The 14,832-nt window shown below is 36.9% G+C and overlaps 1 protein-coding gene across 2 annotated transcripts; it reads left to right on the forward strand.

The window, feature by feature from the left end:
* The first annotated feature begins 787 nt into the window (after positions 1 to 787).
* slitrk4 (SLIT and NTRK-like family, member 4) lies at positions 788 to 5,875 on the forward strand. Of its 2 annotated transcripts, XM_083561484.1 has the most exons (3): positions 976 to 1,812; positions 2,385 to 4,731; positions 5,381 to 5,875. In XM_083561484.1, the coding sequence occupies exons 2-3, from the start codon at positions 2,425 to 2,427 to the stop codon at positions 5,387 to 5,389; spliced, it is 2,316 nt and encodes a 771-aa protein (XP_083417610.1). In that variant the 5' UTR covers positions 976 to 1,812; positions 2,385 to 2,424; the 3' UTR covers positions 5,390 to 5,875. The 2 variants fall into 2 exon arrangements, with proteins under 2 accessions (XP_083417609.1, XP_083417610.1); XM_083561483.1 differs by having other exon boundaries at positions 788 to 1,812; positions 2,385 to 5,875.
* Positions 5,876 to 14,832: the final 8,957 nt, after the last annotated feature.

Genomic DNA, 14,832 nt, shown 5'->3' on the forward strand with positions numbered 1-14,832 from the left:
TAAAGGACTGCCAAGGAACTTATATAAGCTGATATAACCTACTATCGACAACCCAGATGATTCATGGGTGGTAGGATTCGCTTTTGTGCCAGATGGGGGCACTATTTTAGCTTTTATCCCCGTCTATATTCAACCTTAACCCACTCCAAAAGAGAATACTCATACTGAGCCATCTTCTTGCATGCTAAATTTATTTATTTATTTTTTTATTTTTTTATTTATTTATTTATTTATTTATTTATTTACTATGGGACTTTATTTCTATCCCTCTATTTTTTTTTTTTTTTATCTACTTGTTCTTCTTCTTCTTCTTCTCTTCTTCTTCTTCATCTTCATCTTCTTCATCATGTCCTTCAGTCCACACGTGTAACAGTCCTGCCATGCACCTCTATCGGGAATCTGTGAGAGTGGTATAGCGACCACCTGCAGTTTGTCATCTTCACTTACATCAGTCACAAGGGCTTTATGTGGACATGTCTCCTTGGATTTGCGGAGCACACAGAAAAGGCAATCACACAATATCTAATTTTTAGAAAATAGAAAAAAAAAATACGTATAAAAAATAATGACGGTAAAGCAACCGGTGCGCAAACGGCGTATCCAGAAATTACGCATCGCACAGATTTATTTTTTCTCTCGCTCTCTTTTTTTCAATCCCTTTTTAATATTTTTATTATTACTATATATATATATATATATATATATATATATATATATATATATATATATATATATATATATATATATATATATATATATATATATTTTTTTTTTTTTATTATTATTATTTTTTTTTTTACAACATTCAAAGATTTAAAGAAAACATCCCCGACTTTGCTTTGGGGTGGTTAAACTTGGGGGCTATAGTGCGCCCTATCATCCTATCGCTCACCCACCCAACCCCCACCCCATCTTCCTCCTCCTCCTCCTCCACATCTCTCCATCTCTCTGCATTCCCTCTCTCCTCTCCCTCTTCCTCCCCTCCTCTCCTCTGCTTTCCTTCACCGTGCGCAAACGCACCGCGGTGTGGATGGAATACTCGCTCTCTGACGCGCGCTGGCGTCCTTATTCCACCAAAGTCTGCGCGCAGGAACAAGAACTCGTTTCAAATCGAGTTTCGTTGCTTCTCAAATCTTGGAGCTTTCTCTTTCCTCTCTTTCCTTTTTTCTCTTTTTTCTCCCCCTTTTTCAATTTTTTCATTTATTGCTGAACTACGCCGGGACTAAAACTGAATTATTCATCCTCTGCATCTGCTTTCGCTGAAGATGGGAGCGCGCTGCTGCTTCTCGCTTCGCTTTTTCGCAGACAAACCGAAGCGCATCGTTTGGAGGAGCGCGAGTTGAGCGTTTGTCAGGGCTTAGGAGAAATCAAGAACATCTTTGAACACTCCGGAACTGTTCTGGGTGGAGAGGGGGGGTGGTGGTGGTGGTAGTTGGCAGCTGAAAGGGAGATCCGATCCTCAACGTCCCTTCTCCTTTTGGCCTTTCTTTGCGTAAGAACCGAAGAATGCCGGTGCGATTTGCCCAGCAGAGTCCACGCAGAGATGCGCTTTCCAGCAGACCTCCGCTGGCTTTGCTGCTGAATTTGTCCTCCTGAGCGCTTTTTCTCCATTTATTTCTCATTTTCATTTTGCTATGCCCCTCAAGTGCTCCTCTGTCTCGGGGATTAATGGCAGAATGTGCGTTCAGGACAAGTGGAGGCTGACTGGAAGAGACGCAAAGGCTGAAATTGGAGCCTGAATGGACAAATTCCCCAGGTCCCGAGCAAAGTGCGGTGTCTTCTGGAGAAAAGGCGATATTTCGAACGCTGCGGGTGAGTTTTTTTTCCTCCCGGTTATTCGGAACCGATCGTTTGCGCACGGGAATCAGTCGAGAATTTTTTTCGCAAGACTATTAGTACTAGCATATCAATTTTGCTTAGCTGTTCTGGTCCACCCTGCATTATAATGATGCCCTCAATACATGTGAGGAGGTTTTTTTTTTTTTTTGTCTTTTAAATTGGGTTTTGAATTCATCTAGTTATTTGTATTGGTTTGATCTGGAGATAGATCTTAGTATATATTAGATTTGAAGTCTTATTACATTAACTGAGACATCGGTTTTTTATCTAGCTGAGCTCTTTAGATCTCTAGCTGAGGTCTCCAATGTATGTCCCGGTCGATTTCTCGACAGCAAGCCAAGGCAAATTTTTAAAACTTGTACATGCAGAAGAGGAGTGAGGATTCTAAAACAGTGCTTATATGCAATCTTTTCATGTTGCAGTGTAGAAAAAGAAAGAAAGAAAGAAAGAAAGAAAGAAAGAAAGAAAGAAAGAAAGAAAGAAAGAGAAAATGTGCCAAGACCATACTTGTTTTGATTTTATGTTTTGTTCTCCCCTCCTCTAAGGTTGCTAAATGGTTTTCTGGGGAATTTTAAAAAGGCAAAAATGCTGCTGCTTGTTCTTTTGGCCTTTTCCGTATCGAGTGCATTTTCTGACTCGGATACCGAACTCTCAGCCGAGACCTGCAGTGCCTGCTCCTGCATGTCCATTGAGAACGTCCTCTATGTGAACTGTGAGAAAATAACTGTGTACAGGCCAACGCAGCTGCTCCCTCCACAATCCAGCCTCTACCATCTGAATTTCCAGAAAAACCTTTTGTACATTCTTTACCCCAACACTTTTCTGAATTTCACGCACGCAGTCTCGCTTCATCTGGGAAACAACAAGCTGCAGAACATCGAGGGAGGGGCCTTCATGGGACTCAGTGCATTAAAACAGTTGCACTTAAACAACAATGAATTAAAAGAGCTCCGGGCTGACACTTTCCGGGGGATCGAAAACTTGGAATACCTCCAGGCCGACTACAATTTAATCAAGTATATTGAGAAGGGAGCCTTCAACAAATTGCATAAGCTAAAGGTTGTAATTCTAAATGACAATCTTATACAGAGCCTGCCTGAGAACATATTCCGCTTTGCCTCCCTCACACACTTGGATATACGCGGTAACAGGATACAGAAGCTCCCATATCTTGGAGTTTTGGAGCACATCGGAAGGATAGTGGAATTGCAATTGGACGACAACCCGTGGAATTGCACCTGTGATTTGTTACCTCTGAAAGCTTGGCTGGAGAACATGCCCTATAACATTTTCATTGGAGAGGCTATATGTGAGACTCCTAGTGACCTATATGGTCGACTTTTGAAAGAGACCAATAAACAAGAACTATGCCCTTTGGGAGTTGGCAGTGACTTTGATGTAAGGATGCCCCCTTCCCAGCCAGATGCTGGACACACCATATTAAACATTGCACCATCAACAATTGCGCCCTCGGCTACCAAAGCACCAAAAACTACAAACCCTTCCAAAATCTATGGGAATGGGATTGTTGCTGGTATTCCAGTGGGTAAAAATGGCCAAATTGTGTCCTACCAGACCCGAATTCCACCACTTTCCTGTCCTCAACCTTGCACTTGCAAAGCTCATCCATCTGATTTTGGCATCAGCGTAAGTTGTCAGGAAAGAAACATCCAGAGCCTAGCTGATCTTACACTGAGACCTCCTAATTCCAAGAAATTGCACCTCAGTGGTAATTACATTAGAAATATCAGCCCCACTGACTTTCAGGGGTTTGAAGGATTAGATCTCTTACACCTGGGCAGTAATCAAATATCCACTGTTCAAAAAGGCGTGTTCGGAAATCTGACCAACCTCCGCAGGCTATACCTTAATGGCAATCAGCTTGAACAGCTACACCCGGAAATGTTCCTTGGCCTCAGCAACCTCCAGTATTTGTATCTGGAATACAATGCTATAAAGGAGGTGTTAGCAGGGACGTTTGACTCCATGCCAAATTTGCAGCTTTTGTATTTAAACAACAACGTGCTCCGAAGCCTCCCCGCTTATATTTTTGCTGGAGTGCCTCTCGCTCGATTGAATCTAAAGAACAATCACTTCATGACTTTGCCTGTGAGTGGCGTGCTGGACCAGCTCAAATCCCTCACACAGATAGATCTTGAAGGCAATCCTTGGGAATGCTCATGTGATTTAGTGGCTTTGAAACTGTGGTTGGAAAAGCTGAATGAGGGGGTGGCTGCCAAGGAGGTCAGATGTGCATCCCCAGTGCAGTTTGCAAACACTGAGCTGCGCGAGCTGAAAAACGAGATCCTGTGCCCTAAGCTAATAGCCAGGCCCCCTTTTATCCTGACTAGTTCAACCCCCCTGGCCACATCAATGTCACCTGCTGGAGTTGGCAAAGCACCTCCTAGTGGGCCAGTGCCTCTGTCAATCATGATTTTAAGTATCCTGGTGGTCCTGATCCTCACAGTGTTCGTCGCTTTCTGCTTGCTGATCTTTGTGCTAAGACGAAACAAAAAGCCGGCTGGAAGGCAGGAGGGGCTTGGCAACCAGGAGTGTGGCTCAATGCAACTCCAGCTACGGAGGCACAACCACAAATGCGGGAAGAATGATGACCTGGGCGGCGAGACCTTCATCCCGCAGACCATTGAGCACATGAGCAAAGCCCACACTTGTGGAATGAGAGACTCAGATGCCGGCTTCAAGTTTGCTGATTCCCAGAGAGCAAAAATGTTCTTACGCAACAGCGCGGACAGCGACAAGGACTCTCTAACGCTGGACCCCAGGAAACGATTAAGTACCATCGACGAGCTGGATGAGTTCCTACCTGGCAGAGAGTCCAGTCTGTTCCTACACAACTACTTGGACAACAAAAAGGATTTCAACAGTATAGGGGTGAGTGGCTTTGAGATCCGTTACCCCGAGAAACCACATGACAAAAAAACAAAAAAGTCTTTGATAGGGGGAAACCACAGTAAGATAATTGTTGAGCAGCGTAAAAGTGAATATTATGAACTAAAAGCAAAACTTCAAGGGACCCCTGACTATCTTCAAGTTCTAGAGGAACAGACAGCCCTCAGTAAATTTTAGCCCTCTCATCTTCACGTGCCCCTTACTTACACGAAAAAAAAAAAGTGCCTTATGGAAAAAAAAAATCTATATATATTCATGACCCATGGAATACTGGACACAGATTTCATTCCACACAAAAAAAATATAACTTAGAATTGGTGTTTGTGTAAGTTCGAATATTCTTATTTTTTCAAAGTGATGATGCCATTATAAAGTATAAAAAAAAAATATATATAAGATTAGTCTTTAAGAGAGGTTATAGAGTATCTTATAAACAAGTGTAGATTGCTGCTAATGAAATTGGTTCCATGAGATTCCTACTTTTGTTTGAATTATCAGATGCTTTTTACATTTTTTTTTTTTAAAACAAATTTTTTGGGTCATTAAAAAAAAAAAAAAAAAAAAAAAAAAAAAAAAAGGTATGATGAGTGTATTGCATATTGACCCTTTGTTCATTGTTTTTGGTTGGAAGTATTTTTAGGGTGCTTTGGAAGACAAAATGAAATGGAGTCGAAGATTGGCAAGCTGGGCGCAAGCATGAACGTTTCGGAATCCCCCAGAGTACTGTCTTTTTTCGGATTTTAATTTGACACTTTTCTTTTTCGGGGCCTTGAAACCGGTGGATTCAGTTGTAACCGAACTGAAAGCACTGACAGTTCTGACATCGTTAACAATCCGGATGATTCCGTCTGTTGTTTCTGTAAAGGAGCCATTTAAAATTTGTTTTAACGAAATGTGATTTCCTCTTGAAGTTTTTGGGTACGGCACATGACAGGACATTCAAAAAACCCAAGAAAAGATCTCCATAGCTGCTTGCCATGTAAGCGTATCTGATTTATTTTGTAAGTCGACATTATTTGTATTTGTGAGACAGTTTTTAAAATGAAAAAAAAGAAAAGAAAAAAAAAAAGAAAAGAAAAGAACAATCCCATCGATACATACACGGATTCAAGGAAACAACAACAAACTCAAAAAGGACAAAAACACTGAACACCACTGTCACCTGTTAATTGGTAGATTACTTACTTCATATTTAATTTATTTTTCTATGCAGGACTATTTAAAGGTTATTGGTACTATTTAAGATTACAGGGGACTTCTTTTGAATGCTACAAGTGTTTTGAGCTCTGCTCTGAACAAGTAAATCAAGCGTTTCTGTTTCGACAATGTGTCCCAATGTAATTTACTGCTAACCTGAGCATAGGAGCTAGTGATAGTGATGTCACTTTCACTATTACATCACAAGAGGTAATGCCTCATAGCGTATCAAGTCCAACGATCTTATAGCCCATGAATATTTTGTCAAAGAAATTTTTTTTAACAATATGCAACCAAAATAAGTGTGCATTAACGTGATATGATTCTGAATTTTTTTACGATTGTGCTACGGGATACAAAATTAAGAATTAGGCCGAAGGCGTGTAGATCGTTATTGTTTCTTTAATTTATTTCTCTCTCTCTCTTTTTTTTTTTTTAAAGAAGGACTGTGCATTTTCACATTATCTTTAAAATTCAGTGTGTTTTTGCTACTGATTTGGTCAGAATCATATCACACTCCATGTGCAATATTATTATGCTCAATCATATTAGCTTGACAATTTTACTTTGTCCGCTCGAGTTAATATTACGGAGAGACCAGTTTTACGTTTCAGAAAAGAAAGAAATATATATTATTCAGTCCTTATTTAAGATATTGTTAAGTTAATGATTGTTTGAAATAGAATGTACCTTGAACAATAAAAATAAATACAATTTTATATATGAGAAATCGACATAAATTTCTGTGTTGGTATAATTTCCGATGTTTTTTTTTTTTCTTTGATTCCCGTTTACTCAATAAATCAATTCAGATACTTATTAATGCATTTTTGGATGTTTAACATTTTTACAAAAACTCACTCCTGGAATATGACACACAGCCATGTTGTTTATGTTCAATGAATTGTTTATGCTTTGGTTTTCCTAATATATTTTCTTATTTTCAAATCCATATTTCAAAAAGTCACAGCACACAGTCCTGGTGAATTGATCTAATTGAATCATTGAGCAGCATCATGTTGTAATCGAGGGCTTTGCTTGAAAAGCAGCTACAATCGGGATGTATTAGTTTTGGTTTCTGTTCAAACTCAGAACACGAGCCTCTGCTTCAGATTGAAAAGCGCTTGTGTTGTTCAATGTGCTGCAATTATCTTTTTTCTTTGTATTAGCAGGCATAGATATATGTTTTAAAACATTCTGCTGTTTCTTGTCATACTGCTTTTGTATTTAAGATTTAAGAATGTTAGCTTGTGAGTAGGTCAATTTATTATTAAAGATTAAATTCGATGTTCTTTCCATGGCTTAAAATTCAGGCCACATCAATGCACCAGTTAACCAAGCGTTTCTAAGCTCATTGTAGCCTGATTTAAAAAAAGAAAAATCATGTCTTTTAATTTACAAACTGCTAAACGTGATTTTAACAGTTGTGCCAAGCAACATATATGCACCATAGTCTTAAAGAATAAACCAAATGTTATGGGAAGTGGAAGCTCAATGGTTACAACATTAGACTTCTGATCAGAAAGTCATGAGTTCACATACCAGCACATCCCAACTATTACATTGTATAAGGCCTTTAACCCACAACTGCATTGTTTTATAAATGAGATATTTCTAAACCGCTCTGAATGATGGTATCAGCTTAGATAAATGTAAATGATAAGTAGTTGCTATGATCACTGTAGGCAGACGTACTTGGTAGAAGTACCCACTATAAACGTGTATTGTTTTTCATTTTATTCTACTGTGTAAGGACATGGATGTAGCACTTCATGTTTATGTCGTCACACTCGATGTGTGTTTTTAGTATCGATTTAACATCCTCTTGGTGCAAAAGGCTGCAAGTGATTTTCATATGGAATCTGTTTAATTCTTTTCGAACTTGAACTTTCGTTGTTTTTATCCTTGACCATTTTGATTTATATGTATTTATAATTTACTCTTTTCCTTTTAAAGGTTTTGTAACCGTTTTACTTTTTGTAATGTTCAGACTTGCTTACTGTTCTGGAAAAAAACAATATATCTTTATCGAAGGCTTCTCTAAGGCTTTTATTAAGTATGCTCTACAGCAGTAGACCTAAAATAGACCCAATGCTCTTGCTAAACTCAAAAGAAAACTTTTCTTTGTATATAATCTACTTTCAAATATGTTCTGGACTAATTAATGGTCTTTTTTTATTTATTTATTTATTTTTTTTAGTTAGCATGCATATTCTTGAATGAGCAATTAGTGGCAGCTCATGTTTCCTTGACAACTGTGGTATTGATGCCTTTTTTTTATTGTGCCATGCCAGGATTAAGTCGGACAAAGGAGGGTTGTCGGTCCAAAAATGAGCCTGGGGTTCACTTTGAGGTGATTCACATTCACATTCATTCTGGGGTGAATATTACTGTGATCACAAAAGATGTCTCTAAAAAAAAGGTTCAGTCATTGTTATTGGTGGAACTCGATGCTAAACAATCACCATCTATTCGAGTTAGAAGTGCACTCTGTTGCCTCTCTCTCTCACACACATACACACACATGAACACCCACACCAACACACAGCCTTACCACTGCCAGAATAGGTCTCCGATACCCCATGCTACTCACCATATCAAATGTCAGTCGATTCATGTATTCACATGAATGGTGATGTCCTGTTTGCAACCCCATCCCTTGCCTCTGGTTCCTACTCGGCTCAGGGTAATTGTGGACTTCGAGGTGTGTGTTTAGCTTTATTGAGTGAGAGCGAGACGGGGTGAGGAAAGCAGCGCTCAGAGGTAATATGTCTGAGACCTATGGGACAGCGGGAGCACTTATTTGTTTATAGACACAACAAATAATTGGCAGTTCTGTTCATTTATTCATTATTTTTTTTTTTTTTTCTTCATTTATTCATTTATTTTTCCTTGGGTGCTGTGAGACATGTTATTTTAAATATTGAATTATTTATTTATTAATTTAGATATACAATATCTTTATTTTTTAATTTACCGCATTTTCGAGGGCAGAAAAGAGAAAAAGAGAGAATGAATAAAACCCTGCTGTTCAGCTGGCATTTCTGCACGTGCTCTGAATTGCTGAACATCACAGCCTCGGATGACAGGTTTACTTCCTTGGCAGTGGCATCAGTGACAATTTGAAAAAGCTTTGCGTTCCCCATTCAGGATGTGACAGAGACATGACAGGAGCAGAACAAAGAAGCGCTACATGAGTGCGTATCTCAGCATGGAGAGAAATGGGATAAATCACCTTCTTGATCACACTTGTTTGTGTCGTACTGGCAAACACGGAAGTACATATTGATGTGTATTGATGTGAATTAGAGCTGGGGCGGTATTAAAAAAATTCACGTCATTTAAAAGCGTGCAACCTTAAACTGAGGAAGAAATCTTATTCCAGCAGAACATACATTTATCAAATCATTTTTATTATTAGATTTCTGTAATTGTATGTAAGATCATGCAGCCTGGTTTTACACATTTCTGACTCATTTCAAGAAACTGATGTCTTTCTGTTAGGGAATACACTGAATTTGGAGCATACATTTGTTTGAAAATCATCAACTAAAGAAACGCATACAAACACACAATATAACCTGCGTTTTGCTTCTTTAATAAATTGATGTATAGAAAAACAGAATGTAGATAAACCCTAATACCTAAATCATTATAATTGTGCCTAGAATAATTATTTGAACCGATATCTTCTCTGTTATAAGTGTTGATTCGTTATGAACTCTAATAACACCTAATAAAGTGGAAATAATTCATCATATAACTTCTCAATACTGTATGTTATACACTAATACTATATAATGTCACATGCTGTACTGCAAAGCTTTTATATTGAATAGTGACCAGTCCTAATTATACAACAAATAATATTAAAAAAGCATTTGGACAACAAATAGTTCTCATTATAAGTATGTCGTAAGAATTAGTCATAAATTAACAGTTAATAAAAACATGCAGTCCAGAATAATTATGAGAATTTGTTGGGTTTTTTTCCATTATGATGCATTAAAAAATTACAAGAATATACATCTGTAATCAATTTTGCATCGTATTACTAATAAATGGTACAGCTGCTATATTATTATATTAATGCTTACATTAACAGAAGATGATATACAGTATATACAGTATATGGTTTGAATAGACAGTATTTCTTTCTTTCCCTTATGATGACATGGGAACAAAAACACCATTTAACTAATGAAATAAAACAATTCATCTTCCCAATCCAATTTCTTCAATTGGATGTAAATGAGTAAACAGATGAAACTGAGACAGTGAGGAAGCTCAGGTGTCTCTCACTGCCACCACGTGTCATTCTACACTGGGTTGAGATAACGAAGCCCAAGATTGTGATTGCAGATTTGTGTGTGTGTGTGTGCATGTGTGTGTGTTTGTGTGTGTTAGATTAGTGTTTCTAGTATTGTATAGTTTGTACAGTAGCAACTCGTGTACTGTATAAGTACTGCAGACACGCCATTTAATCGAAAACTAATAATCTCATATATTATTTTCCAAAAAGACATATGTAATGATTAAGATTATTATATGTTTCTGTTATAAAACATTCCTCAGCATTTATGGAATGAGTCTCATTTCACAGGAAACACAGCAAAGTCTCAAAGATAAATGAATTTATACTTTATGTTTCTCAATAATAATAACAACAGAGGTTGGGTTTTTATTATTTCAGTCTTCTTCCCCCCCTTAATTAAATGATCTAGTTCTGTTGGTAGATTAAATTTGGAACATGAACTGATTTAAAGATAGAAAAATCAATATAAGAAAGAAATTACAAGTCGGTAAAGGAATGTTTGTTTATAGCTGCTAGAATTTAGGTGTCTCCTGGTTGTTCCACAATATTAATATATATATATATATATATATATATATATATATATATATATATATATATATATATATATATATATATATATATATATATATATATCGCCAGGTTTTTTACCTTTGCTTTATTAATTAATACTGTGAGATTTCGTCGTGTGCAACTTCACCATTCAATCCAGTGTACATTTTGTCCTCCTTCTCTGGTTTTCTAAGAGAATAAACATAACAGGTCAGGAAAATAGTGTCAGGGTGTTGTGATTTTCCTACAACAGCAGAACCTGTCATGTTTTACTCCTCTTACACCAATTTACATCGATTTATCAACGAGATCATTTAATTGATTCATTATTAATACAAATGTATGGTCATGAATGTAATGCCTTGATTTCTAACCATGTATACTATATATATATATCTTTTTTGTTTTGTCTTTTAAAATGAAGATGCTTGTTATTTGCAATGTAAAAAAACCCTTCACTAGTCAGAGAAATATATACTAGACAATATGACTCATATTTAATAGTAGAAGTGTATAAAATCAAAGTTTGTACAAGAGAACAGGTGTAAAATAACTATGAGCAATGTTCAATCAGTGATCACAAGTGCAATGGGGTGAAGCATGATAGAAAACTGGCATCTGTATGTACGGATTGTTGCCTCCAGATTGCCTCATTTTGTGCAATGTAGATGATGTAAAATAATGCCTGTGGTTCAGTGGAAATAGGAAGTAAAAATGATTTTAGAATACTACCTAATGTAGTAAGCCGTGCTAATATAATTAAACCAGCTCGGTAGTCTCTAGACAAATCAGGCACAGTGATGTTGTTTAGCCAAAGTCCATGCATTATTCACAAAAGCACATATTGCAAATCGGCTGATTTATTCAAGCTGGTACTTCCTGTGAGTCAAAAACAACTTGAGCTTGGAGAAGTGACGTTTTGCCACTGTGTTTGTTTATTTGTGTGACAAACAAAGTGAATGTATGAAAATGTATATATTCATACTGGCGTACAAAAAAAAAAGTTGCCAAACCCAAAATAGTAAAATATAACGCTTTAAAAGGTTTAATGATCAACGAGTCAGTGCTGCAGTGAACTGGTTGTGGAAAAGCTAGAAGGAAAATCACTTAAATAATCGTCTTATATGCAACGGTAAAATATTGGTAATGAAAAACTCATGCCTGGGTACATAAAACCAACTGTTTTAAGGTCATTAAATTAAGGTCAACATTAAATTAAACAACTTTGACTTTTTCTTTTGTAAAAAGCTGTCTGCAAATTTATCCACAAGGTTTAAACATTTCAAGAAATCAAAAAAAAATGCTATCCTATAGTACATTTCTTGATCTATAATTGTAAGTCTTGCTAATCTTTTGACCAATGATTTGTTGTTAAGACAAAGCTGGAAATGTCTATCCATCTATCCATCCATTTATCCATCCATTTATCCATCCATCCATCCATCCATCCATCCATTCATCCATCCATCCATCTATCTATCTATCTATCTATCTATCTATCTATCTATCTATCTATCTATCTATCTATCTATCTATCTGTCTGTCTGTCTGTCTGTCTGTCTGTCTGTCTGTCTGTCTGTCTGTCTGTCTGTCTGTCTGTCTGTCTGTCTGTCTGTCTGTCTGTCTGTCTGTCTGACTAACAACAAAATCCAGGCAGACTAACAGAAATCAAATAAATTTTACATCAAAATCTTTTGTCCATTTTGGTGGACAAGATGAGCAAAATATATACAATGTATGGACAAAAATATTTGGGACGCCTTACATTTTCAGCCATATGTGTCTCTTCCCCAAATTATTACCACAAAGTTGGAGACACACAGTTGTTTAATACTTAGCCAGGAGATCCAAACATGTTCCACCGCCACTGTGCACAATGAAAGCTCCTTTAATATATGAATTACATGAGTTGGAGTGGAAGATCTTAACTGATCTGCTGTAGAGCTCTGTCCTCAACCCTACTAAGCACCTTTTGGGATGAATTGGAATGTTAACTGCACATCAGTACCTGACTTTACTAACACTCTTTTGGCTAAATAAGCACAAATCTCCACAAGCACACTCTAAAATCCAGTAGAACATTGTCCTAGTATAGAGGAGGTTATAATAACAGTAAATGGGGACTAAATGTGAATTGGGATGTTCAAAAAGCACATACCAATCACATGGTCAGGTGACTATATGGTATATACAGTATATGTTTTTTTTACATATACACTAAGAAAGAGCAGGATAACAGTAAAGCAATAAGGCAAAAATCAACTTAATAATAGCAGCTCCAGCATTTTTCTCACTTACAGTCTACAGACCAGTTTTCTTGTTTTCTTCTGGCTCACATGACTCAGGTTCTCAAAGTTTGTCTAAATAAATGTGATAGTGGAAATGACTACTACCAAAAGCAACTCAATGCCTTTAACACCATGCACCCTTTTTACTTTAGTGATTCATGCATTTATATTCATTTAGTCTGATTGGCCAAAAAATTCTCAGGTGGCTCCCATACCATTTGGAACAATAATACTGCCAAAGGAAACATTTGTGCAAACAAATTTACAAAACTACAAAGCAGTTTCATTAGATACATATTTGCTTATTGTAAAAAAAAGCCATACTTCATAGGACTTTCAGAGGTGGCACAAATACCTCATATCCCCTCAGACCTGGTCCAGCTCGAGTAAGGTTCTAATCTGGTCCAGCAAATGAGTTTATTTTAGTGAGCTGTGTTCTAAATGAAAATCGACTTGTGGACTTGAAATTGAGATATTTGAAACAGAGCACAGTTATTCCACCAAGGGGCAAAATAAAGCAAGGAACTTCTGGGCCATAAATGTAGCTACTAGAAACTTTTACTACTTATATATATAAGAAATAGATTTAACCCTCATAAGGTCTTCGTTTCCTGTTTACAAATCTGGTCTTTGGGGTCTATATGACCCCAACAATTGATAGAGAAATTATACAAAAAAATATAAATTTTTAATTATACAAATAATATATATATATTTTTGTTTACTTCTCATCTATTCATTAATGCTGTGTTTTGGGAGATATGAAGTACTTTTGTACCTATTTACCACACAATTCCTCAACTACACCATAAGCTTGCATATGAAATATTAATTTTTTTATGAAAAAATCACTTAAATGATGATCTAAATTTCTGATTTATGCTGGATTTATACATTTTTTTTTGACAAATGAAGAAAAAATATTTAGTTTTTTTCACATTTCCCATTCATTTCAATGTGGGGTCATATTGACCCCGAAGACCAGAAGTGTAAAAAAATTTTTTACATACCTTCAGAACAACCGAATCAAGCCCAGTTTTTTTGTGTGTGTGTATAGATAGATTATGTAGGAAAAGTCACAAAATATTATTCCACTCAGATGAAGGGAACCCTTTTTTTTAATCAAGGAAAAGTCGATTGGGGTCATATAGACCCCAAGGACCGATTAAAGGTTAATCTAAGATCTTGAGATCGTCACCATTGATCCTGCCAACATGTAACTTCCAGCGTTAGACAGAACCTTTTTAACATGGCTCTTTAAATTGCATCGAATCAAATCACTTCATTTGAAATTCCACAGCTTCTTTTGTTGCTGCTAAATGTTGCACTGTAAGCACTGAAAGTGGCAAAATGTCATAGTTACAACACTAATGTCTCCATTCTAGGATTTGAAATGCGTTATTTATTTATTCCATTTTTTTCCCTTTATCGTTCGTTCCACAGCACAAATTTGCCAATTTCCAGTCCACTTTCCTCTTTCCACTGCAGTGTATATTTCCTCTGGAGCTTCCCTCGGGCTAGCATCTGATAAAAAATGTGAGAAAAGCAGGGCAGATCTTTTTTGCTTCACTGCGATTAACAATAGCAGACCCCGGTGAGTGTGTGTGTGTGTGTGTGTGTGTGTGTGTGTGTGTGTGTGTGTATGCAGCTATGTGAGGCTGTGTAAGAGCAGCTGGATGTGATGCCTCACTGCAAATGGCTCTGTGGAGGCACAGGAGAGCCATTGTTGTG

The sequence above is a fragment of the Silurus aristotelis genome, assembly GCF_946808225.1.
Source record: "Silurus aristotelis genome assembly, chromosome: 14".
NCBI lineage: Eukaryota > Metazoa > Chordata > Actinopteri > Siluriformes > Siluridae > Silurus > Silurus aristotelis.

Bases quoted from the DNA above. Each gene is read 5' to 3' on its own strand.
- slitrk4 (XM_083561483.1), top strand. From the start codon at position 2,425: ATGCTGCTGCTTGTTCTTTTGGCCTTTTCCGTATCGAGTGCATTTTCT.